This window comes from Coregonus lavaretus, assembly GCF_964263955.1.
Source record: "Coregonus lavaretus genome assembly, chromosome: 10".
Lineage (NCBI taxonomy): Eukaryota > Metazoa > Chordata > Actinopteri > Salmoniformes > Salmonidae > Coregonus > Coregonus lavaretus.
The window spans coordinates 14,847,408-14,871,813 of record NC_139997.1 but is presented as its reverse complement, the minus strand read 5'-3'; the positions used below and the strand labels follow the sequence as shown (position 1 = coordinate 14,871,813).

Here is a 24,406-nt window from a genome sequence, read left to right as displayed (position 1 = left end):
TCAAAACTATGAAATAACACAAATGGAATCATGTAGTAACCAAAAAAGTGTTAAACAAATCAAAATATTTTATATTTGAGATTCTTCAAAGTAGCCACCCTTTGCCTTAATGACAGCTTTGCGCACTCTTGGCATTCTCTCAACCAGCTTCATGAGGTAGTCACCTGGAATGCATTTCAATTAACAGGTGTGCCTTAAAAGTTAATCTGTGGAATTTATTTTCTTCTTAATGCGTTTGAGCAAATCAGTTGTATTGTGACAAGGTAGGGTTGGTATACAGAAGATAGCCCTATTTAGTAAAAGACCAAGTCCATATTATGGCAAGAACAGCTCAAATAACCAAAGAGAAACGACAGTCCATCATTACTTTAAGACATGAAGGTCAGTCAATCCGGAAAATTTCAAGAACTTTGAACGTTTCTTAAAATGCAGTCGCAAAAACCATCAAGCGCTATGATGAATCTGGCTCTCATGAGGACAGGCACAGGAAAGGAAGACCCAGAGCTACCAGCCTCAGAAATTGCAGCCCCAAATAAATGCTTCACAGAGCTCAAGTAACAGACATCTCAACATCAACTGTTTAGAGGAGACTGCGTGAATCAGGCCTTCATGGTCGAATTGCTGCAAAGAAACCACTACTAAAAGGACACCAATAAGAAGAAGAGATTTGCTTGGGCCAAGAAACACGAGCAATGAGCAATGGACATTAGACCGGTGGAAATCTGTCCTTTTGTCTGGAGTCCAAATTTGAGATTTTGGTTCCAACCGCCGTGTCTTTGTGAGACGCAGTGTAGGTGAACGGATGATCACCGCATGTGTAGTTCACACCGTGAAGCACGGAGGAGGAGGTGTAATAGTGCTTTGCTGGTGACACTGTTTTATTTAGAATTCAAGGCACACTTACAGAGAGGGAAAAAAGTTATGTTCTCATGATCATTGCAACTCCACGAGGTGAGATCTTGCATGGACCCCAGGCCAAGGGAGATTGAGAATTATTTTGTATTTCTTCCATTTACGAATAATCGCACCAACTGTTGTCACCTTCTCACCAAGCTGCTTGGCGATGGTCTTGTAGCCCATTCCAGCCTTGTGTAGGTCTACAATCTTGTCCCTGACATCCTTGGAGAGCTCTTTGGTCTTGGCCATGGTGGAGGGTTTGGAATCTGATTGATTGATTGCTTCTGTGGACAGGTGTATTTTATACAGGTAACAAACTGAGATTAGGAGCACTCCCTTTAAGAGTGTGCTCCTAACTCAGCTCGTTACCTGTATAAAAGACACCTGGGAACCAGAAGTCTTTCTGATTGAGACGGGGTCAAATACTTATTTCCCTCATTAAAATGCAAATCAATTTATAACATTTCTGACATGCGTTTTTCTGGATTTTTGTTGTTGTTATTCTGTCTCTCACTGTTCAAATAAACCTACCATTAAAATTATAGACTGATCATTTCTTTGTCAGTGGGCAAACGTACAAAATCAGCAGGGGTTCAAATACTTTTTCCCCCCTCACTGTAACCAGCATGGCTACCACATCATTCTGCAGCGATACGCCATCCCATCTGATATGGGCTTAGTGGGACTATCATTTGTTTTTCAACAGGACAATGACCCAACACACCTCCAGACTGTGTAAGGGCTATTTGACCAAGAAGGAGAGTGATGGTGTGCTATATCAGATGACCTGGCCTCCATAATCCCCCGACCTCAACCCAATTGAGATGGTTTGGGATGGGTTGGACCGCAGAGTGAAGGAAAAGCAGCCAACAAGTGCTCAGCATATGTGGGAACTCCTTCAAGACTATTGGAAAAGCATTCCAGGTGAAGCTGGTTGATGGAATGCCAAGAGTATGCAAAGCTGTCATCAAGGCAAAGGGTGGCTATTTGAAGAATCTCAAATATATTTTGATTTGAATTAACACTTTTTTGGTTACTACATGATTCCATTTGTGTTATTTCATAGTTTTGATGTCTTCACTATTATTCTACAATGAGGAAAATAGTAAAAAATTAAGAAAAACCCTGGAATGAGTAGGTGTGTCCAAATGTTTGACTGGTACTGTATGTATGTATGTATGTATGTATGTATGTACAGTGAGGGAAAAAAGTATTTAATCCCCTGCTGATTTTGTACGTTTGCCCACTGACAAAGACATGATCAGTCTATAATTTTAATGGTAGGTTTATTTGAACAGTGAGAGACAGAATAACAACAAAAAAATCCAGAAAAATGCATGTCAAAAATGTTATAAACTGATTTGCATTTTAATTAGGGAAATAAGTATTTGACCCCTCTGCAAAAACATGACTTAGTACTTGGTGGCAAAACCCTTGTTGGCAATCACAGAGGTCAGACGTTTCTTGTAGTTGGCCACCAGGTTTGCACACATCTCAGGAGGGATTTTGTTCAACTCCTCTTTGCAGATCTTCTCTAAGTCATTAAGGTTTCGAGGCTGACGTTTGGCAACTCGAACCTTCAGCTCCCTCCACAGATTTTCTATGGGATTAAGGTCTGGAGACTGTCTAGGCCACTCCAGGACCTTAATAAGCTTCTTCTTGAGCCACTCCTGTTGCCTTGGCCGTGTGTTTTGGGTCATTGTCATGCTGGAATACCCATCCACAACCCATTTTCAATGCCCTGGCTGAGGGAAGGAGGTTCTCACCCAAGATTTGACGGTACATGGCCCTGTCCATCGTCCCTTTGATGTGGTGAAGTTGTCCTGTCCCCTTAGCAGAAAAACACCCCCAAAGCATAATGTTTCCACCTCCATGTTTGACGGTGGGGATGGTATTCTTGGGGTCATAGGCAGCATTCCTGCTCATCCAAACACGGCGAGTTGAGTTAATGCCAAAGAGCTCAATTTTGGTCTCATCTGACTACAACACTTTCACCCAGTTCTCCTCTGAATCATTCAGATGTTCATTGGCAAACTTCAGACGGGCCTGTATATGTGCTTTCTTGAGCAGGGGGACCTTGCAGGCGCTGCAGGATTTCAGTCCTTCACGGCATAGTGTGTTACCAATTGTTTTCTTGGTAACTATGGTCCCAGCTGCCTTGAGATCATTGACCAGATCCTCCCGTGTAGTTCTGGGCTGATTCCTCACCGTTCTCATGATCATTGCAACTCCACGAGGTGAGATCTTGCATGGAGCCCCAGGCCGAGGGAGATTGACAGTTCGTGTTTCTTCCATTTGCGAATAATCGCACCAACTGTTGTCACCTTCTCACCAAGCTGCTTGGCGATGGTCTTGTAGCCCATTCCAGCCTTGCGTAGGTCTACAATCTTGTCCCTGACATCCTTGGAGAGCTCTTTGGTCTTGGCCATGGTGGAGAGTTTGGAATCTGATTGATTGATTGCTTCTGTGAACAGGTGTCTTTTATACAGGTAACAAGCTGAGATTAGGAGCACTCCCTTTAAGAGTGTGCTCCTAATCTCAGCTCATTTACCTGTATAAAAGACACCTGGGAGCCAGAAATCTTTCTGATTGAGAGGGGGTCAAATACTTATTTCCCTCATTAAAATGCAAATCAATTTATAACATTTTTGACATGCGTTTTTCTGGATTTTTTTGTTGTTATTCTGCCTCTCACTGTTCAAATAAACCGACCATTAAAATTATAGACTGATCATTTCTTTGTCAGTGGGCAAACATACAAAATCAGCAGGGGATCAAATACATACATTCAGTGAGGGAAAAAAGTATGTATGTATGATATATATATATATATATATAAGGTCTTGGTAGCTACAACAAGACAAACTCTGTCTCTAATTGGGCGAAGGCTGGTAATAAATCCTGAGTAAAATATCTGACATCTGTTGAACACTGCTGGAAGGAACACATCTAACATCTTTGTCTATTGCGGGACTCTCAAACCTACTCTGCGCTATGGTCGACATGAGCACAGATGGGCTGGAGGAGACCACGGTGGTCACAGCAACCGTGTAGGGGGCCGAGGAGGGACTTGAGCTGGCCGGGATGAACACCGTCTGTTTCTGGCTGGCCGAGGTCAGCATGGAGGTGGAAACCAGCTTTGACATGGCCGCCGCGTAGTTGTGGGAGTGAGACTTGGACAGGATGTTGGGCACGAAGTTGGAGCTTGGAGAGGTCGTCACAATGATTACCTGACAAATCATACATTATACAGTAAGTTATACAGCCACGTAGAATCAAGTTCATATACTGAACAAAAATATAAATCCAACATGTAAAGTGTTGGTCCCATTTTTCATGAGCTGAAATAAAATATGGATTGTCTGAGGGGAGGGGGTGCTGAGGAGTATTTTTGTCTGTAATAAAGCCATTTTGTGGGGAAAAACCTATGCCCTCCCAGGCCCACCCATGGCTGCACCCCAGCCCAGTAATGTGAAATCCATAGATTAGGGCCTAATGAATTTATTTCAATCGACTGATTTCCTTATATGAACAGTAACTCAGTAAAATCGTTGAAATTGTTGCATGTTGCGTTTATATTTTTGATCAGTATATACAGTGGGGAAAAAAAGTATTTAGTCAGCCACCAATTGTGCAAGTTCTCCCACTTAAAAAGATGAGAGAAAATTCCAGAAAATCACATTGTAGGATTTTTATTGAATTTATTTGCAAATTATGGTGGAAAATAAGTATTTGGTCAATAACAACAGTTTCTCAATACTTTGTTATATACCCTTTGTTGGCAATGACACAGGTCAAACGTTTTCTGTAAGTCTTCACAAGGTTTTCACACACTGTTGCTGGTATTTTGGCCCATTCCTCCATGCAGATCTCCTCTAGAGCAGTGATGTTTTGGGGCTGTCGCTGGGCAACACGGACTTTCAACTCCCTCCAAAGATTTTCTATGGGGTTGAGATCTGGAGACTGGCTAGGCCACTCCAGGACCTTGAAATGCTTCTTACGAAGCCACTCCTTCGTTGCCAGGGCGGTGTGTTTGGGATCATTGTCATGCTGAAAGACCCAGCCACGTTTCATCTTCAATGCCCTTGCTGATGGAAGGAGGTTTTCACTCAAAATCTCACGATACATGGCCCCATTCATTCTTTCCTTTACACGGATCAGTCGTCCTGGTCCCTTTGCAGAAAAACAGCCCCAAAGCATGATGTTTCCACCCCCATGCTTCACAGTAGGTATGGTGTTCTTTGGATGCAACTCAGCATTCTTTGTCCTCCAAACACGACAAATTGAGTTTTTACCAAAAAGTTTTCAACTGACCATATGACATTCTCCCAATCCTCTTATGGATCATCCAAATGCACTCTAGCAAACTTCAGACGGGCCTGGACATGTACTGGCTTAAGCAGGGGGACACGTCTGGCACTGCAGGATTTGAGTCCCTGGCGGCGTAGTGTGTTACTGATGGTAGGCTTTGTTACTTTGGTCCCAACTCTCTGCAGGTCATTCACTAGGTCTCCCCGTGTGGTTCTGGGATTTTTGCTCACCGTTCTTGTGATCATTTTGACCCCACGGGGTGAGATCTTGCGTGGAGCCCCAGATCGAGGGAGATTATCAGTGGTCTTGTATGTCTTCCATTTCCTAATAATTGCTCCCACAGTTGATTTCTTCAAACCAAGCAGCTTACCTATTGCAGATGCAGTCTTCCCAGCCTGGTGCAGGTCTACAATTTTGTTTCTGGTGTCCTTTGACAGCTCTTTGGTCTTGGCCATAGTGGAGTTTGGAGTGTGACTGTTTGAGGTTGTGGACAGGTGTATTTTATACTGATAACAAGTTCAAACAGGTGCCATTAATACAGGTAACGAGTAGAGGACAGAGGAGCCTCTTAAAGAAGAAGTTACAGGTCTGTGAGAGCCAGAAATCGTGCTTGTTTGTAGGTGACCAAATACTTATTTTCCACCATAATTTGCAAATCAATTCATAAAAAATCCTACAATATGATTTTCTGGATTTCTTTTTCTCAATTTGTCTGTCATAGTTGACGTGTACCTATGATGAAAATTACAGGCATCTCTCATCTTTTTAAGTGGGAGAACTTGCACAATTGGTGGCTGACTAAATACTTTTTTCCCCCACTGTATATACACACAATCACTTAAAATAGAGTTCATGTACACAATCCCTTGCAATCAAATTTGCAGACAGTATGCAATAATTTACGATCATACAAACATATTCAACCATTCCTATACTATTTGTCTCACACCTCAGTATATTGACTCTTTGCCTATAGAACAAGAGGCTTTCTTACGAATTCCGGTTGGTTCTCTCCTGCTCACCTTCTGCGTGGTGGTGTTTGTGGTCTGGGTGGTGGGCTTGGTGAAGGTAATCTTGACGGGGGACATGTGCGATGGCAGCGAGTTGGCGATGCTCTGCATGATGTTGCTCATCTTGGGGCTACCGCTTACTGGCACGGTGATGGTCTTGGACAAGGGAGGGGCCACCTTGGCAAGCTCTTTCAGCACCACGGGGGAGGAGCTCGAGGAGTTGGTCCGCCTCCGCTTGCGCGGCTTCTCGTCCTCGTCAGAGCAGCTCACGCCTGTGAGCGAGAGAATGACAGAGGGAGAGAAAAACTAAACATTCAGACAGAGACAAATGTAAATTGAGACAAAAAATGCAGTGATACATTAAGAGGTTTGCCTTGTTCCATTTTGCAGGTTCTGTTTAAGGAGTGTTACACCGGAGATCCCTTAACCAATGCAATGCTCTTAACACTTATTTTTCTTTCCGAAGTAAAGGAATAAACAAACATGGAATCTTTGTTCTGACACTCACTTTTCACATAGACGGTGCTCCCGCTGGGCAGCACCACCACGTTGGAGGCAGGGCTGGCCGGACGGGGGGATTTCACTGTGGCTGCTGCACTGCCGCTGGGCGCCGTGGCACTGGTGGGGGTGGACGTGGTGCTTGTGTAGGAGTAGCAAACAACCACTGCAAACAAATAACCATACTTCATATAAAGACACTATAACGAGACATGTCAAGTGATACTTTATGGTCTTCCTCGGTCTTCCGTTGATGCTGCAGGTAGCATGTTACCCCTAACCACTGATACAGGGTCAGATATTTTTTAATCTCCAAAATCCCTCCAGTTATGATTAGGAGTAAAGTAATCTGATCCTAGATCTGTGGTTAAGGGCAGTTTCCACCTTGAGCTGTCGGTGATCTTACCTTCTTTATTTCCTGTTTTGGCAGGCAGCAAGAGGGAGGCATTCTGATTGGCTGTGGCACTGGCCACTGCGTTGGCCGTCACGGTGAACGCCGTCTGGGGGACCAGTCTGGGCATCAGGGGGACCAGCCGACGTCCTTCGATGGACCACTCTGAGGAGCTGTTGGGACCTGACATGCTGTGACAAGAGAGAATTGTCAGGGTAAATTGATGGTACATTGAGGGACTGATGCGTGTATTAGTATTTGGTAGTAGTTCATAATGTGTATGTAGTTTCAGTATTGATAATCTTGGGGAGGTAACATGACTTACTGATAGGCAATGGTGGTAAGGCGCTCATCATTGACGGCCCTACGGACCTCGGCACGATGACGCTCTGTTGAAATGCTGTGGGAGACAACCACACAATTAGCAAAGTAAGAATGAGCAATTAAGTAACAGGCAAAGTTTGTTTTTACAAAGAAAAGGGCCCCATATTCCCTAGGTTCCTCTAGCTATGGAAAAAATACAGTGACTTCGGTGGTTTACCTGAGGACTTTAGTGAGTTCTCCGAGGAGGTCCTTCTTGTCCTTGGTGAGGTCGCCTTGGGCTCGCAAAGCACTGATTACGCCGGCGTACGCCTCCAGCTCTGTTGAAACAATACGGGCTATCATTAAAAACAACTTCGCTTTCACTCTGAAACATCAGTAACATTTTGGGTTCTTTGAAAGTGACAGGTCTCCCAAGTGGCGCAGCAGTCTAATGCACTGTATCTCAGTGCTAGAGGCGTCACTACAGACCCTGGTTCGATTCCAGCTGTATAACAATCCGGCTGTGATTGGGAGTCCCATAGGGCGGCGCACAATTTGGCCGGGGTAGGCCGTCATTGTAAATAAGAATTTGTTCTTAACTGACTTGCCTAGTTAAGTAAAGGTTAAATAAAAAAATAATTAAAAAAAAGTAACTTAATGCAAGAGGCAAGCCGGAGAAGTTGAAAGGGTCTTACCAAGTTTACGGAGGATTCTCTTACACTCATCCCTGCCCAGGTCAAGGAGGGTGGGCCACACCACAGGCATGGTGACAGCCAGATGCGGTTTCACCTGCTGAATCATCAACTACATTTAGAGTGAGCAGAAGAGGAGAGGACATGGCAAATATGTCATCTTCTAGGTCAGTGTTTCCCAACCCTGGTCCTCCAGTACCCCCAACAGTACACATTTTTGTTGTAGCCCTGGAAAAACACACCTCATTCAGCTCATTGAGGGCTTGATGATTAGTTGACAAGTTGAATCAGGTGTGCTTGTCCAGGGTTAAAATAAAAATGTGTACTGTTGAGGGTACTCGAGGACCAGGGTTGAAAACACTGTTGTAGATTATCCATACACTACAAATCCTTCATTTGAAATATGAATGAGTTTCTTCAACTCTGGATGTTACCATAAACAAGCACGGCCAGCAGCTTCCAAATCAGGATTGATACTAGCTTCAGACTGCAACAAGGATCTTGACGGGATATTGGGCACAGAATGTCCCATCAAGATCCTAGTTGCTGTCCGAAGCTAGATTGAAACAAGCTAACTAACCTAAGGTCTGTTATGAGTACGCTTATTCCCTGAGTTGGAACCTGCTTTCAGTAAGAGGTTTAAATAAGCCTCCAAAAATGAGGGTTAGCTATATGGTTACCTTCTAGACGTCATTGGCATAGCTAGTTAAATAACACTTTCAGGAGCCTAGGGGCAATAACACAGTAACAGAGTGAGGCTGAGCTTCTGATTTTCCCCTTTAAAATGTATGCCAAACAAAAACCAATGATTGCAAAGTTAAACAAACCATACAACTCTATGCACAACGAATAATTCTATCAATTTCCACAGAAAATTTTACAAAAACACATTTACTTGAAGAACCGTGCAGATGCTAAGTAAGACAGTATGTGCTGTTGGTGCAGTCATTATGTTACCAAACTTTGCATCTGCACTGTTATTCAAATAAATGTGTTTCATAAAATGTTCAGTGGAAATTGTTAAAATTAGTCCTTGTGCATTGTTGTATGGTTTGTTTAACTTTGCCTACGGGTCTAGCCTACGGGTGCCTAGCTTCGGACCACAAATAGGATCGACGGAACATTGGGTTTAGGATCCATTAGCTTAGTAAACTCAACTCCTTCCAACGGAGTTTAGTTGCGATGAGTGTCGGTGGAGTGTACCACCGACTACATCGAGTCTATCAGTCGATACTTGTAAAAATGTCAATTCTTTCATGCTTTCCTTGTACCTATGTTTGTCCTAAGTAACTGCAAACTTTTCTTTCGGTGCTGAAATCCGTAGCTTTTTATAAAAGTAGCATTTTAAGTGACCTCTGCCAAGGGAGCCGTTGTTTGTTGATGAAGAAGGAGAAGCCCGTCATTGCTTTGTTTTGACAGGGGACGCAAAGAATGCAACCGACAACTCTATAACGAACAGGACAAGCACAGGTACACAGTAAGCATTAAATAATGGACATTTATACAAGTATTGAGTGGTAGTGAACGCTTGCAGTCCTACCTTCCTACTCTATTGCATTGGAAAACAGTGGATTATGGGGCGCAGTTTGACAAATGTTAAAATTAAAATAACTAAATAACTACAGATTTCAGCAACTAAAAAAAGCATGCAGTTACACAAGACAAACATAGTTACAAGGAAAGCATTAAAGAATGGACATTTTTACAAGTAGACTTGTAGTGCAACGCTCTTCTGGGCACATCGCTCTAGAACCCTGTATGGAAGACAAACTAGAGCTAAGAATCCATCTAACTTAAGCCCAATGGGATGGACATCATGAAAATGATCGGAGAGGTTGAGGGTAGAGGAAGTTCAGGAGTAAAAACAAACAAAATAGAATTATTGTAAAATTGACTGTGTCCATAAAATGTATATAGTATGTATAAGCTGGAAGTAGAGGCCTAAGCATTGTTGTTCACTAGTTTACTCCAATTAGGGAAGGGGTGGTGGGGTTGGAAAGTAATAAAGGGAAATATATTTTTTTAAAGGATATGTATTTATATGTATGCATGTGTGTATATGTATGTATACATATTTGCGAGAAAGAAAAAAACATGGGGGATTGGAAGTGATGCAGACAATTACATTGATGGAAGTTACAATCTATCTGCAATATTAAAGCTGATCTACCCCTTAAATTTTCTTTAAAATAATAATCATAATAAAAAAATAAAAAATAAACACTTAAGCTCAATGTCCCATCAAGATCTAGCCATGTAAACACGAACATCAGCAGCAGACATATGTTTTTTCTAGTAATACATTATTATTTATTATTGCATTGTTGGGTTTTGAGTTTGCAAGAAAGGCATTTCACTGTACTTGTGCATGTGACATTAAAACTTGAAACTTACTTTTGTCGTTTCTCGAGTCAGAAGAAAATTGTATCATAAATGTCCGTGTCCAGTTGCAGGTGGCTCTAAAAAATAAATAAATAAAAATAATAATGAATTCAGAAAGATATTATATCCACCTTTTGCACTGAGAGATGAGTTCTCTCGCCATTTTAGCTGCCAGACAAGAAGAGATTAGTTGAAAAATTCCTTGCTAAACTTTACACTAGCGAAGCTGTAACTGCGATATGGAGAATCACATATCCCGTTATGACTGTAGCTAGCTACCTAGTCTAGATCCAAATTGCGGTCCGAAGCTATAAGGTGCCATATATTACTTACTAACTAACAACATTACCGCAAATATACATAGTGTATAAAATATTAGGAACGCCTGCTCTTTCCATGACAGACTGACCAGGTGAAAGCTATGATCCCTTATTGATGTCACTTGTTAAATCCACTCCAATCAGTATAGATGAAGGGGAGGAGACAGGTTAAAGAATGACTTTTAAGCCTTGAGACATGGATTGTGTATGTATGCCATTCAGAGGGTGAATGGGCAAGACAAAATATTTAAGTGCCTTTGAACGGGGTATGGTAGTAGATGCCAGGCGCACCAGTTTGAGTGTGTCAAGAACTGCAACACTGCTGGGTTTTTCACACAACAGTTTTCCGTGTGTATCAAGAATGGTCCACCACCCAAATGACATCCAGCCAACTAGTCAACTGTGGGAAACATTGGAGTCAACATGGGCCAGCATCCCTGTGGAACATTTTCGAAACCTTGTAGAGTCCATGCCCTGACTAATTGAAGCTGTTTTGAGGACAAAGGGGGGTGTAACTCAGTATATGTATATTCGTATATTATCTTGCTAACATGAAAGTTAAACAGTGTTTGCATAGCTGTTGTTGTCAAGCATTTAAAATTGTGCAAGCATCCCCCAGGAAAATGGAGCAAGTAAGCTTCCAACTTACCATGTAGTGTTGAGATGAGTACAACGTCGTTATGATCCTGATTTACAGGATCAAGAGATTAGCTACATATTATTCCAAAGGAAGTTGCACCCACCAAAATGACAAATACATGTTTTTCTTTACAGAGGATCCACCTCAGTTCAATAGATCTTCCATTCCGCCATGATTGAACGACGCCAAAACACTTGGGCCTGAAATAATGCTGTCTAAACATAAGCCTGGATTGGATTGACCCATGATTTTGAAATTATCACCATTGTTTCGAACAAATATTGATTCCAGTTAGGCATCTCCATCACCAATATTTTTTTACATGCATAATAATTGAAAGACCTCATAAAGTTATGCACATACATCCAACCAAATAGGCGCTTTTTCAAGCCTTATTTTTTAGGACCATTTACGTCACTGTTGACGTTCTTTGTGCCACCATCTTTGGTTATAATTGCCGCGTTCAAAACAACTGGGAACTCGGAAATCTTTGACTTCAGTGCGTTCAAGCAACTGGGAACTCGGAGTAAAAAAACGAGCTCCGACTGGGAAAAATCGTTTTGAACGGCCATCAAATCGGAATTCCAACTCGGGAACTCGAGCCTCTTTCTAGTGGTACGTTCACGACAACTGGGAACTCGAAAAAAAACCTAGGTCATATCGTGACGTTAGTGATCTTATGGTCGGAAAGACAGAGCTCTAGAAAGAGGAGAGAAAGTGACATAATTAAGCACGTGGAGTAATTACTAGGATTCTGTGTTTTCCCTTACAAAACGGATTGCTTTTGATAAAAAACGCTTTATCTGCATTTCCAATGAAAAGGAATTAGAAAAATCAAACATTTATTTCATGGAAAATATATGTTGTATGTTTCTGGACGATCCACCATGCTGCCTTGTTGACAAAATGACAGAGCAGCGCAATATTACTGTTCAGAGTTTTGATCCTGAGCTGACTGAGGTGTGAGGAGGAAAGATGGCGGATAAAAGTCACCTTGTCCGAGAGAGATTTACATGGTTATCAAAACCATGTAACGCCAGGGTAAGCCTACACGAAACACAGCCCTTATTTTAAGTGTTTCTAAAATCCCCTATGGGAAAAATGAATGGTGGAAAAACAATTGGAACCATTTCCCTGTTTGATTGCTAGGTGTTATGGGTATTATGACACCTCCGCTGTGGAGCTCTGTTAAGCATCACTGAACAACTTGGGAAATTAAAGCTTGGTCACAAACGGGTCTTCCAAATGGACAATGACCCCAAGCATACTTCCAAAGTTGTGGCAAAATGGCTTAAGGACAACAAAGTCAAGGTATTGGAGTGGCCATCACAAAGCCCTGACCTCAATCCTATAGAACATTTGTGGACAGAACTGAAAAAGCGTGTGCGATCGAGGCCTACAAACCTGACTCAGTTACACTAGCTCTGTCAGGAGGAAATTCACCCAACTTATTGTGGGAAGCTTGTGGAAGGCTACCCGAAACGTTTGACCCAAGTAAAAAAATGTAAAGGCAATGCTACCAAATACTAATTGAGTGTATGTAAACTTCTGACCCACTGGGAATGTGATGAAAGAAATAAAAGCTGAAAGAAATCATTCTCTCTACTATTATTCTGACATTTCACATTCTTAAAATAAAGTGGTGATCCTAACTGACCTAAAACAGGGAATTTTTACTAGGATTAAAAAACGTAGTCTAAATGTATTTGGCTAAGGTGTATGTAAACTTCCGACTTCAACTGTATGTTGATAGTTTAGTGCCTAAAATAAGGGGATAAACAGGTTCATTTTCTTTCTTATAAATTATCTCTCAGATATAGTAGAGAAACTTCAGAACACATTTCCTTTAGATTTCTTTTACTATCTGTTATCCATGTATGAAGCTGTTATTCAATACGCTTATAAGGGCTAATAGCAGTAAGGCCAAATTCAATGTTTCATTAAATAATTTGTTTATTTATTTTTTGATACCTTAGGGGTCCTAAAATTCTAAATCAAATAGCTAAATTATCCTTGGTATGACAATCTTAAAACAATTCCATATGTTAGCTTAGTCTGAGGAATGGACTTGTGAATATTGAAAAGTTAATAATTCACAGCACACTGTAAAGATATTGGGGAGGCAGCTGAGAAATAAAGTATATTTTTCTTACTAATTCTAGAGATTGGTCTATAAAATAATAAAATGTGGCTGGTTTATTAGAAGTGTTCTGCCTTGCATTAATAAATACCATAAAATAAAAAGTAATAAAACAAAAACAGCAAATACTTGCATAGGTTTTGATTTATTTATTCTTACAATTAAAATGCTATTTAGTACTATAATGGTATTTACTAACATATTTTTTTTTACTACATTAGCCAACTGGTTAGACACGGGCAACAATGACTGGCGACTGGTTCATTTTCAGACAAATATTTTCAACTCATCGTTAGTAGTAATTCACTGACCACAGCATTTAGGAGGATAGCTAATTACTGAAATGTAGCTACAGTGAGGGAAAAAAGTATTTGATCCCCTGCTGATTTTGTACGTTTGCCCACTGACAAAGAAATGATCAGTCTATAATTTTAATGGTAGGTTTATTTGAACAGTGAGTGACAGAATAAAACCAAAAAAATCCAGAAAAACGCATGTCAAAAATGTTATAAATTGATTTGCATTTTAATGAGTGAAATACGTATTTGACCCCCTCTCAATGAGAAAGATTTCTGGCTCCCAAGTGTCTTTTATACAGGTAATGCTTAGATTAGGAGCACACTCTTAAAGGGAGTGCTCCTAATCTCAGCTTGTTACCTGTATAAAAGACACCTGTCCACAGAAGCAATCAATCAATCAGATTCCAAACTCTCAACCGTGGCCAAGACCAAAGAGCTCTCCAAGGATGTCAGGGACAAGATTGTAGACCTACACAAGGCTGGAATGGGCTACAAGACCATCGCCAAGCAGCTTGGTGAGAAGGTGACAACAGTTGGTGTGATTATTCGCAAATGGAAGAAACACAAAAGAACTGTCAATCTCCCTCGGCCTGGGGCTCCATGCAAGATCTCACCTGTGGAGTTGCAATGATCATGAGAACGGTGAGGAATCAGCCCAGAACTACACGGGAGGATCTTGTCAATGATCTCAAGGCAGCTGGGACCATAGTCACAAAGAAAACAATTGGTAACACACTACGCCGTGAAGGACTGAAATCCTGCATCGCCCGCAAGGTCCCCCTGCTCAAGAAAGCACATATACAGGCCCTTCTGAAGTTTGCCAATGAACATCTGAATGATTCAGAGGAGAACTGGGTGAAAGTGTTGTGGTCAAATGAGACCAAAATCGAGCTCTTTGGCATCCACTCAACTCGCCGTGTTTGGAGGAGGAGGAATGCTGCCTATGACCCCAAGAACACCATCCCCACCGTCAAACATGGTGGTGGAAACATTATGCTTTGGAGGTGTTTTTCTGCTAAGGGGTCAGGACAACTTCACCGCATCAAAGGGACGATGGACGGGGCCATGTACCGTCAAATCTTGGGTGAGAACATCCTTCCCTCAGCCAGGGCATTGAACATGGGTCGTGGATGGGTATTCCAGCATGACAATGACCCAAAACACACGGCCAAGGCAACAAAGGAGTGGCTCAAGAAGAAGCACATTAAGGTCCTGGAGTGGCCTAGCCAGTCTCCAGACCTTAATCCCATAGAAAATCTGAGGAGGGAGCGGAAGGTTCGAGTTGCCAAACGTCAGGCTCAAAACATTAATGACTTGGAGAAGATCTGCAAAGAGGAGTGGGACAAAATCCCTCCTGAGATGTGTGCAAACCTGGTGGTCAACTACAAGAAACGTCTGACATCTGTGATTGCCAACAAGGGTTTTACCACCAAGTACTAAGTCATGTTTTGCAGAGGGGTCAAATACTTATTTCCCTCATTAAAATGCAAATCAATTCATAACATACATATTTGAATTGCGTTTTTCTGGAGTTTTTTATTGTTATTCTGTCTCTCACTGTTCAAATAAACCTACCATTAAAATTATAGACTGATCATGTCTTTGTCAGTGGGCAAACGTACAAAATCAGCAGGGGATCAAATACTTTTTTCCCTCACTGTAGCTACATTTCAGTAATTAGCTATCCTCCTAAATGCTGTGGCCAGTGAATTACTACTAACGATGAGTTGAAAATATTTGTCTGAAAATGAACCAGTCGCCAGTCATTGTTGCCCATTGTCTAACCAGTTGGCTAATGTAGTAAAAAAAATATGTTAGTAAATACCATTATAGTACTAAATAGCATTTTAATTGTAAGAATAAATAAATCAAAACCTATGCAAGTATTTGCTGTTTTTGTTTTATTACTTTTTATTTTATGGTATTTATTAATGCAAGGCAGAACACTTCTAATAAACCAGCCACATTTTATTATTTTATAGACTAATCTCTAGAATTAGTAAGAAAAATATACTTTATTTCTCAGCTGCCTCCCCAATATCTTTACAGTGTGCTGTGAATTATTAACTTTTCAATATTCACAAGTCCATTCCTCAGACTAAGCTAACATATGGAATTGTTTTAAGATTGTCATACCAAGGATAATTTAGCTATTTGATTTAGAATTTTAGGACCCCTAAGGTATCAAAAAATAAATAAACAAATTATTTAATGAAACATTGAATTTGGCCTTACTGCTATTAGCCCTTATAAGCGTATTGAATAACAGCTTCATACATGGATAACAGATAGTAAAAGAAATCTAAAGGAAATGTGTTCTGAAGTTTCTCTACTATATCTGAGAGATAATTTATAAGAAAGAAAATGAACCTATTTATCCCCTTATTTTAGGCACTAAACTATCAACATACAGTTGAAGTCGGAAGTTTACATACACCTTAGCCAAATACATTTAGACTACGTTTTTTAATCCTAGTAAAAATTCCCTGTTTTAGGTCATTTAGGATCACCACTTTATTTTAAGAATGTGAAATGTCAGAATAATAGTAGAGAGAATGATTTCTTTCAGCTTTTATTTCTTTCATCACATTCCCAGTGGGTCAGAAGTTTACATACACTCAATTAGTATTTGGTAGCATTGCATTTAAATTTTTTTACTTGGGTCAAACGTTTCGGGTAGCCTTCCACAAGCTTCCCACAATAAGTTGGGTGAATATCCTCCTGGTCAGGGCTTTGTGATGGCCACTCCAATACCTTGACTTTGTTGTCCTTAAGCCATTTTGCCACAACTTTGGAAGTATGCTTGGCGTCATTGTCCATTTGGAAGACCCATTTGTGACCAAGCTTTAATTTCCTGACTGATGTCTTGAGATGTTGCTTCAATATATCCACATAATTTTCCTTCCTCATGATGCCATCTATTTTGGGAAGTGCACCAGTCCCTCCTGCAGCATAGCACCCCCACAGCATGATGCTGCCACCCCCGTGCTTCACGGTTGGGATGGTGTTCTTCGGGTTGCAAGACCCCCCTTTTTCCTCCAAACATAACAATGGTCATTATGGCCAAACAGTTCTAATTTTGTTTCATCAGACCAGAGGACACTTTGTCCCCATGTTGTCATGAACATTGAGAGACGGGTCAGACCAAGGTGCAGCATGTAAAGCGTACATGTTTATTAACTCAAACATACATGAAGTCCAAAGGGCTATACACATACCAGCTTAACAGGAACAAGATCCCACAATACACAGTAGGCAATGGGCAATGGGCCGCTCGTTGTCTCTGATTGGGAATCACACCCGGCCAAACCTAGAAACACAACCTAGCACTGCAACATAGAAATAGACTAAATAGATCATAAACATAGAATATATAACATAGAAACTCACGCCCTGACCAAACCAACTAAAGACAACAGGCCTCTCAATGCCAGGGCGTGACAGTACCCCCCCCCCCCCCCCAAAAGGTGCGTACTCCGGCCGCACCAACCTGACTAATTAGGGGAGGGTCCAGGTGGGCTTTCAGCCCCGGAGGTGGATCCGGCTCCGGGCATGACGACTTATTCCACTCTGCCTCCCCGTTGCGCCCCTGGTCTGGTCTGGACCTCGGCGCGATGCTTCCCCTCTCCTTCCTCCCACGATGCACCAAGCCGTGTCTGGACCCTGGTGTGGGAGACCCCAAACCTGGAGAGGGGCTGACGTCTGGGCCTGGATCGGCAATCCCCCCACGATGCACCAAGCCCTGTCTGGACCCTGGTGTGGGAGACCCCGAACCTGGAGAGGGGCTAACGTCTGGTCCTGGATCGACAATCCCCCCACGATGCACCAAGCCCTGTCTGGACCCTGGTGTGGGAGACCCCGAACCTGGAGAGGGGCTGACGTCTGGGCCTGGATCGGCAATCCTCCCGCGATGCACCAAGCCCTGTCTGGACCCTGGTGTGGGAGGCCCCGAACCTGGAGAGGGGCTGACTTCTGGGTCTGAAGTGGAGTCGCTGACCGGAGCTGGACTAGGCACCGGTGGAGCGGACTACTCTGGCTCCGGAGTGGAGCCGCTGACCGGAGCTGGACTGGGCACAGGTGGGGCAGACTGATCTGGCTCCGGAGTGGAGCCGCCGACCGGAGCTGGACTGGGCACCGGTGGAGCGGACTACTCTGGCTCTGGAATGGATCCGTTGACCGGAGCTGGACTTGGCACCGGTGCAGCGGACTGCTCTGACTCCGGAATGGAGTCGCTGACCGGAGCTTGATCAGGCACCGGTGGAGCGGATTGCTCTGGCTCCGGATTAGAGCCGCTGACCGGAGCTAGACTGGGCACCGGTAGGGCGGACTGCTCTAGCTCCGGAGTGGAGCAACCGACCGGAGCTGGATCAGGCACCGGTGGAGCGGATTGCTCTGGCTCCGGAGTGGAGCAAACTTTCGGACCCGTATCCATCCCCATCTCTGGAGCAGGACTAAACGCCGTGCCCAGCCTGGGCACCGACGCAGAGGACAATTCCAGCCCTGTAATAGGACTGGTTGCCAGCCCCAGACTTTGCACCGACACGTTTAGGAGCTCCTGCTCCAAAACGGGGCTGTACTTCGTGCCCACCCTGGGCACCGACACAGAGGTTGTTTCAAACCCTGTAGTTGGGCTGGTTGCCGGCCCCAGACTGGGCACCGACACGCTAAAGTGCTCCCTGCAGGGGACCGTCGCTGGAGGTCGGGTGAGTTGTGTGGTTGGAGGAGGTGTAGAAATGCCACCTCTCTCCCATCGCTCCAATGTACTCACCACGCGCTCCATTGCGCTGCCGAGCACCTGGATCCTGCTCGCCTGCCATTGGATACGTTCCTCCAAAGATCCGGACGGATTGACTGTACCTGCTGACTCCATTTTAGGTGCGTGTTTCTGTCCTGGAACGGGCCGTGCCGGACTGGGAGCACGCACCACTGACTTGGTGCGAGGAGCAGGCACGGGCCGTGCCGGACTGGGAACACGCACCACTGGCTTGGTGCAAGGAGCAGGCACAGGCTGTGCCGGATTGGGAACACGCACCACTGGCTTGGTGTGAGGAGCAGGCACGGACCGTGCTGGACTGGGAACACGCACCACTGGCTTGGTGCGAGAAGCAGGCACGGGGCGTACCGGGCTGGGAACTGGCGTTGGAGATGTACGACTGTTCCAGTCCTTCTCTCTCCGCTCCCAATCCTCCTCCAGTGAGGACTCCTCTGGGAGCCCCCACGAGTTAGGGAACAGAAACTCGTCGTCGTCATCCTCCGACCCCTCAGTGTAAAACTGTTCCCATTCCTGCTCCCATGGTCGTAGGGACTCCAACTGGAACCCCACCGGATGCAGTGGTCGGGGCTCTTCTCTCTCGATCCCCGACCACCCCTTTAGCCCCCCCAAAAAATATTATTGGGGCTGCTTCTCGGGCTTTCTCCGTGACCGAGTCCTTTTGGGTCGCCGTTTCTCCTCTCCTGTCTGGGCTTCCTCCTTTGCCCAGGGTCCTCCACCAGCCAATATCTCCTCCCAAGTCCAAAATGACTTCCCCACCTGTGTCCAGGGTGTCTGTTACTCCTGTTGCTTCTGTCACGAACGTTGAGAGACGGGTCAAACCAAGGTGCAGCGTGAAAAGCGTACATGTTTATTAACTCAAATAAATATACAACAAAACAAGAAAACAATGTAATGTGAAGCACAAAGGGCTATACACATACCAGCCTAACAGGAACAAGATCCCACAATACACAGTAGGCAATGGGCTACTTAAGTATGATCCCCAATCAGAGAGAACGAGCGACAGCTGTCTCTGATTGGGAATCACACCCGGCCAAACCTAGAAACACAACCTAGCACTGCAACATAGAAATAGACTAACTAGATCATAAACATAGAATATATAACATAGAAACTCACGCCCTGACCAAACCAACTAAAGACAACAGGGCTCTCGGGCTCTCATGGCCAGGGTGTGACACATGTGCAGTTGCAAAACGTAGTCTGGCTTTTTTATGGCGGTTTTGGAGCAGTGGCTTCTTCCTTGCTGAGTGGGCTTTCAGGTTATGTCGATATATATATATATATATATATATATATATATATACTACAAAAAAAATTCTGAGGTCTTGGCTGATTTCTTTTGATTTTCCCATGATGTCAAGCAAAGAGGCACTGAGTTTGAAGGTAGGCCTTGAAATACATCCACAGGTACACCTCCAATTGACTCAAATGATGTCAATTAGCCTATCAGAAGCTTCTAAAGCCATGACATCATTTTCTGGAATTTTCCAAGTTGTTTAAAGGCACAGTCAACTTAGTGTATGTAAACTTCTGACCCACTGAAATTGTGATACAGTGAATTATAAGTGAAATAATCTGTCTGTAAACAATTGTTGGAAAAATTACTTGTGTCATGCACAAAGTTGATGTCCTAACCGACTTGCCAAAACTATAGTTTGTTAACAAGAAATTTGTGGAGTGGTTGAAAAACGAATTTTAATGACTCCAACCTAAGTGTATGTAAACTTCCGACTACAACTGTAAATACTTCCATTCGTTTTCTAAACTGGTACCTGGCTAGCTTCAGACTAGTCTTGTCACACTCTTGTGTTTGTGAGATTTTTAAAAGCCAAACCGGCTACAGGCATTTACATGAGAAGACCAATTTTTGGGATGCCTCATGGTCTCACAAAAACCGCTCTAGCTCTGCCACCTTTAACCACAAATGCAGAAGGGCAACATCGGCGGATGTGGTGGACTGAGACGAAGCCCTTGCTAAAAACAGATAGCTCTACCTTAAACTGACGGATTTTGATAGGGATTATTATTATGCTAATTAGATTTCCGCGGGGGCAAAGACATCGACTCTAGGGGCTTAAAAAATCAAGGTAAATATACTGCTATTGTAAAATATTTCCAATAGATGGCAGCATAAGACCACAAAGCATAAGACCATTTTCTGAAGATGATCTTTCAGTTAGTTATAGGCTACAAACAGCAATATGATTGACATAAAATAGCATGCAACTAAATATCTACCATATTAAGCCTGTGTTGCTTTTGAGAGAGCAAAAAAAATAAAACTATAGCAGCTATTGAGAACACCGGCCAAATTATTACTGTTCAGATGTGCTAACCTCACACTACACTAAATGTGTGTATTTTAGTTTAACCAGGCACAAGGAATTTATAATAGTGTGCATTTAAAAGCATCTCAATATCTCATATGTCAGTGTGAACGAACAGCCTCGGAGTAGAATAGTCTCAAGAGAGTGCATCTTCCACAGCCCACGAAAAGATTACATCATGCAACCCTCTCTGCTAGCAAATTATACTGAACAAAAATATAAACGCAACATGCAACAATTTCAACGATTTTACAGAGTTACAGTTCATATAAGGAAATCAGTCAATTGAAATAAATGTATTAGGCCCTAATCTATGGATTTCACATGACTGGGAATACAGATATGCATCACAGATACAGTAGAGGTTATATAACATGGATCACACCATGGCTATAGCATTATGTTAATTTATTGAAAGGTATCACCATATTCTATGAATGGCCATAGAAATATAATTACCAGAACCTTAATGGGAATGGCATTCTGGAAGCGTGGCTGTGGCACAGAATGTAATATTATAACTATAGTATTACAAATAGTATATCTACACATATCTTATTCCAGGACTTCTGTGGTTATAACGTCATCATCACCTTTGGACAGTTTGATGAGGCGGTTGTTCATCCCTCTGTCCCCCCCCCCCCCCCCAAACTGAAGCGGGTTGACCCCAGAGCCAGCTTCCCCCATTGAGCCCAGCACTTGGAGCAGATTGCCAGAGGGAGAGCATTGCTTAATGGATTGATCAAATGGGCCTACAAGAGATTGGGGTGGAAAAGTGCAGTACAGTCAGTCAGTCACAACAAAGACTACAGCAGCGTTCTAAGCAATGAGACAGCTCCTCCCCTCCTTGTTCGGGCAGGCTTCGGCGTTTGTCGTCACCGGCCTTCTAGCCACTGCCGCTCCATATCTCATCATTCCATTTGTCTTGTCTTGTCAATTACACACACCTGGTTCATATTCCCCTCATTAGTATGTGTTTAAGTGTTCCCTCTGCCCCCCTTGTCCTTGTGGGTGATTGTTCTTTGTGAGGATTAGTAGCTCGGTTGAGCTCAGTCTTTTGTATTGCCGGGGTATTTTCCCCGTGTGCATGTTTGTTCCAGTGTGCCTGTTTTACGCACTGGACTGGTTATGCTGGATTACTGAATGAACTCTGTATACTGTGATTTACCTTCCTGCGCTTGACTCCTTCAAATCACGCATTACAGAATCACCCAACCTAACTATGGAGTCAGCGGGAGAGGAGTGCATGCCTGGAGTCGTGGCACGGGTCCAGGAGCATTCAACAATGCTAGCCAGCTTGGGAGAAGCGATGGATCGGGTTCTCCAGGTCGTCCAACGCCTGGAGAGACCAGTTGGGCAACCAGATCCAGCCACCCACACCCCAGCACCCAGAGGGATCCATACCACGGGAGTTCGACGGGACAATTGCTCTCTGCCAAGGATTCCTCCTCCAACTGGAGCTCTAATTCTCCAGCATCAGGCCGGCCCCATCGGAGCGGGAGAAGGTGTCCGCCCTCGTCTCCTGCCTCTCGGTGAAAGCCCTGGAGTGGGCCAACGCGGTCTGGAACGAAGGAAGAGCTGCGTTGGAAAACTACGGGAGTTCGCTCGCCTCTTTCGGGCTGTCTTCGATCACCTACCCGAAGGTCGAGAGGCGGGCGAGCGGCTGGTCCACCTGAGGCAGGGGACGAGGACTGCGCAGGACTTCGCCTTGGAGTTTCGGACTCTAGCAGCTGGTTCCGGGTGGAACGAGCGGGCCCTTATCGACCACTTCCGGTGCCATCTGCGGGAAGACGTCCGAAGGGAGCTAGCCTGCCGGGACAATCTGGTGGACATGGCCATCCGTTTGGACAACCTGCTGGCGGCAGAGGACGTCCTGGAGGGGGTCTGCCCGTTCCCACCCTGGCCGACTCGGATCATGAGCTCATGGAGCTGGGTGGAACCGCGATCCGAGAGAGCGGAGGATGACAGCGCCAGTGTCACTCTGGTGGCACGAAGGGATATTACACTGCACGTTGTCGTCAGCGTTATTTTGGGTCTGGAGGGGCAGGCATGGCACTCTCGCATCACCCCAGGTATCGAACACCCACACTTGTTCAGAGCCCTCTGCTGCGCACTGTACCCTACCCATCCACTTTCCTGATCACATTGTAGTTCCCCAGTGTAAGGCGCTAGTCGATTCAGGCGCAGCTGGGAACTTTATGGACAGGGCATTCTCACACAGTCTAGGTATTTCAATGGTTCCCCTATCCATTCCACTCCCCATCAGAGCACTTGACAGTCGACTATTAGGGTCCGGGTTTGTTAGGGAAGTTACCGCACCAATAACCATGGTTACCCACGAGACTCATTGCGAGCAAGTCACATTTTTTATTATTGCGTCTCCTGCTTTCCCTGTGGTACTAGGTATCCCTTGGTTAGCACTCCACAACCCCACATTCTCATGGCCGCAGAGGGTTCTCATGGGGTGGTCGCGAGAGTGTCAGGGTAGGTGTCTCTGTGTTTCCGTTGGTGCAACCACGGTGGAAAGTCCAGACAGTACCTCCACCGTGCGCATTCCCCCCGAATACTTCGATTTGGCGCACACGTTTTCCAAAACGCAGGCGACCAAGTTACAACCTAATCGGGCGGGAGATTGCGTAATAAACCTCTGGGTAGACGCTGTGCCTCCCAAGAGTTATGTGTATGGAAACATACGTCACCGAGTCCCTGCGCCAGGGATATATACGTCCCTCTACTTCACCCGCCTCCTCGAGTTTCTTTTTTGTGAAGAAGAAAGATGGCGGTCTGTGCCCTTGCATTGATTATCAATCACTGAACAAGGAGACGATACGATTTAGTTATCCTCTCCCCCTCATTCCTTCAGTGATCGAGTCAATGCATGGGGCGCGCTTCTTCACCAAATTAGATCTCCGGAGTGCGTACAACTTGGTGCATGTCCGAGAGGTGGAAGACAGCATTCAGCACAACCACGGGGCATTATGAATACCTGGTGATGCCCTACGGTTTGATGAATGCTCCATCCATCTTCCAGTCCTTTGTGAACGAGGTGTTTCGGGACATGCTTGGTCGCGGTGTAGTGGTCTATATCAATGACATTCTGGTGTATTCTACTACGCACGCCAAGCATGTGTCCCTGGTTTGCAAAGTGCTGGCCCGACTGTTAGAAAATGACCTTTATGCCAAGGCAGAAAAATGTCTGTTTTCCAGCAGTCCGTCTCCTTCCTCGGATACCGCATTACCACCTCAGGTGTGGAGATGGAGGGAGATCGCATTTCAGCCATGCGTAATTGGCCGACTCCAACCACGGTTAAGGAGGTGCAGCGCTTTCTTGGCTTCGCTAACTACAATCGGATGTATATCCGGGGCTTTAGCAAGGTCGCAGCTCCCATTACATCTGTTGAAGGGTGGGCCATCCTGTC

The 24,406-nt window shown here is 44.2% G+C and overlaps 1 protein-coding gene across 1 annotated transcript in view; it reads right to left on the bottom strand.

Moving 5' to 3' along the window:
- Nucleotides 1–11,863, bottom strand: part of LOC311135720 (BRCA2-interacting transcriptional repressor EMSY-like) — a 44,131-nt gene extending 32,268 nt beyond the window's left edge. Inside the window, exons 1-9 of the mRNA XM_084169746.1 lie at nt 11,454–11,863; nt 10,497–10,561; nt 8,106–8,202; nt 7,649–7,748; nt 7,433–7,507; nt 7,123–7,298; nt 6,727–6,882; nt 6,231–6,490; nt 3,884–4,127 (exon numbers count right to left, since the gene is read on the bottom strand). Of these exons, the coding sequence (XP_084025872.1) occupies nt 3,884–4,127; nt 6,231–6,490; nt 6,727–6,882; nt 7,123–7,298; nt 7,433–7,507; nt 7,649–7,748; nt 8,106–8,175 (1,081 nt within the window). The 5' untranslated portion in view covers nt 8,176–8,202; nt 10,497–10,561; nt 11,454–11,863. The remainder of the gene's footprint in view (nt 1–3,883; nt 4,128–6,230; nt 6,491–6,726; nt 6,883–7,122; nt 7,299–7,432; nt 7,508–7,648; nt 7,749–8,105; nt 8,203–10,496; nt 10,562–11,453) is intronic.
- Between the last annotated feature and the right edge of the window lie 12,543 nt (nt 11,864–24,406).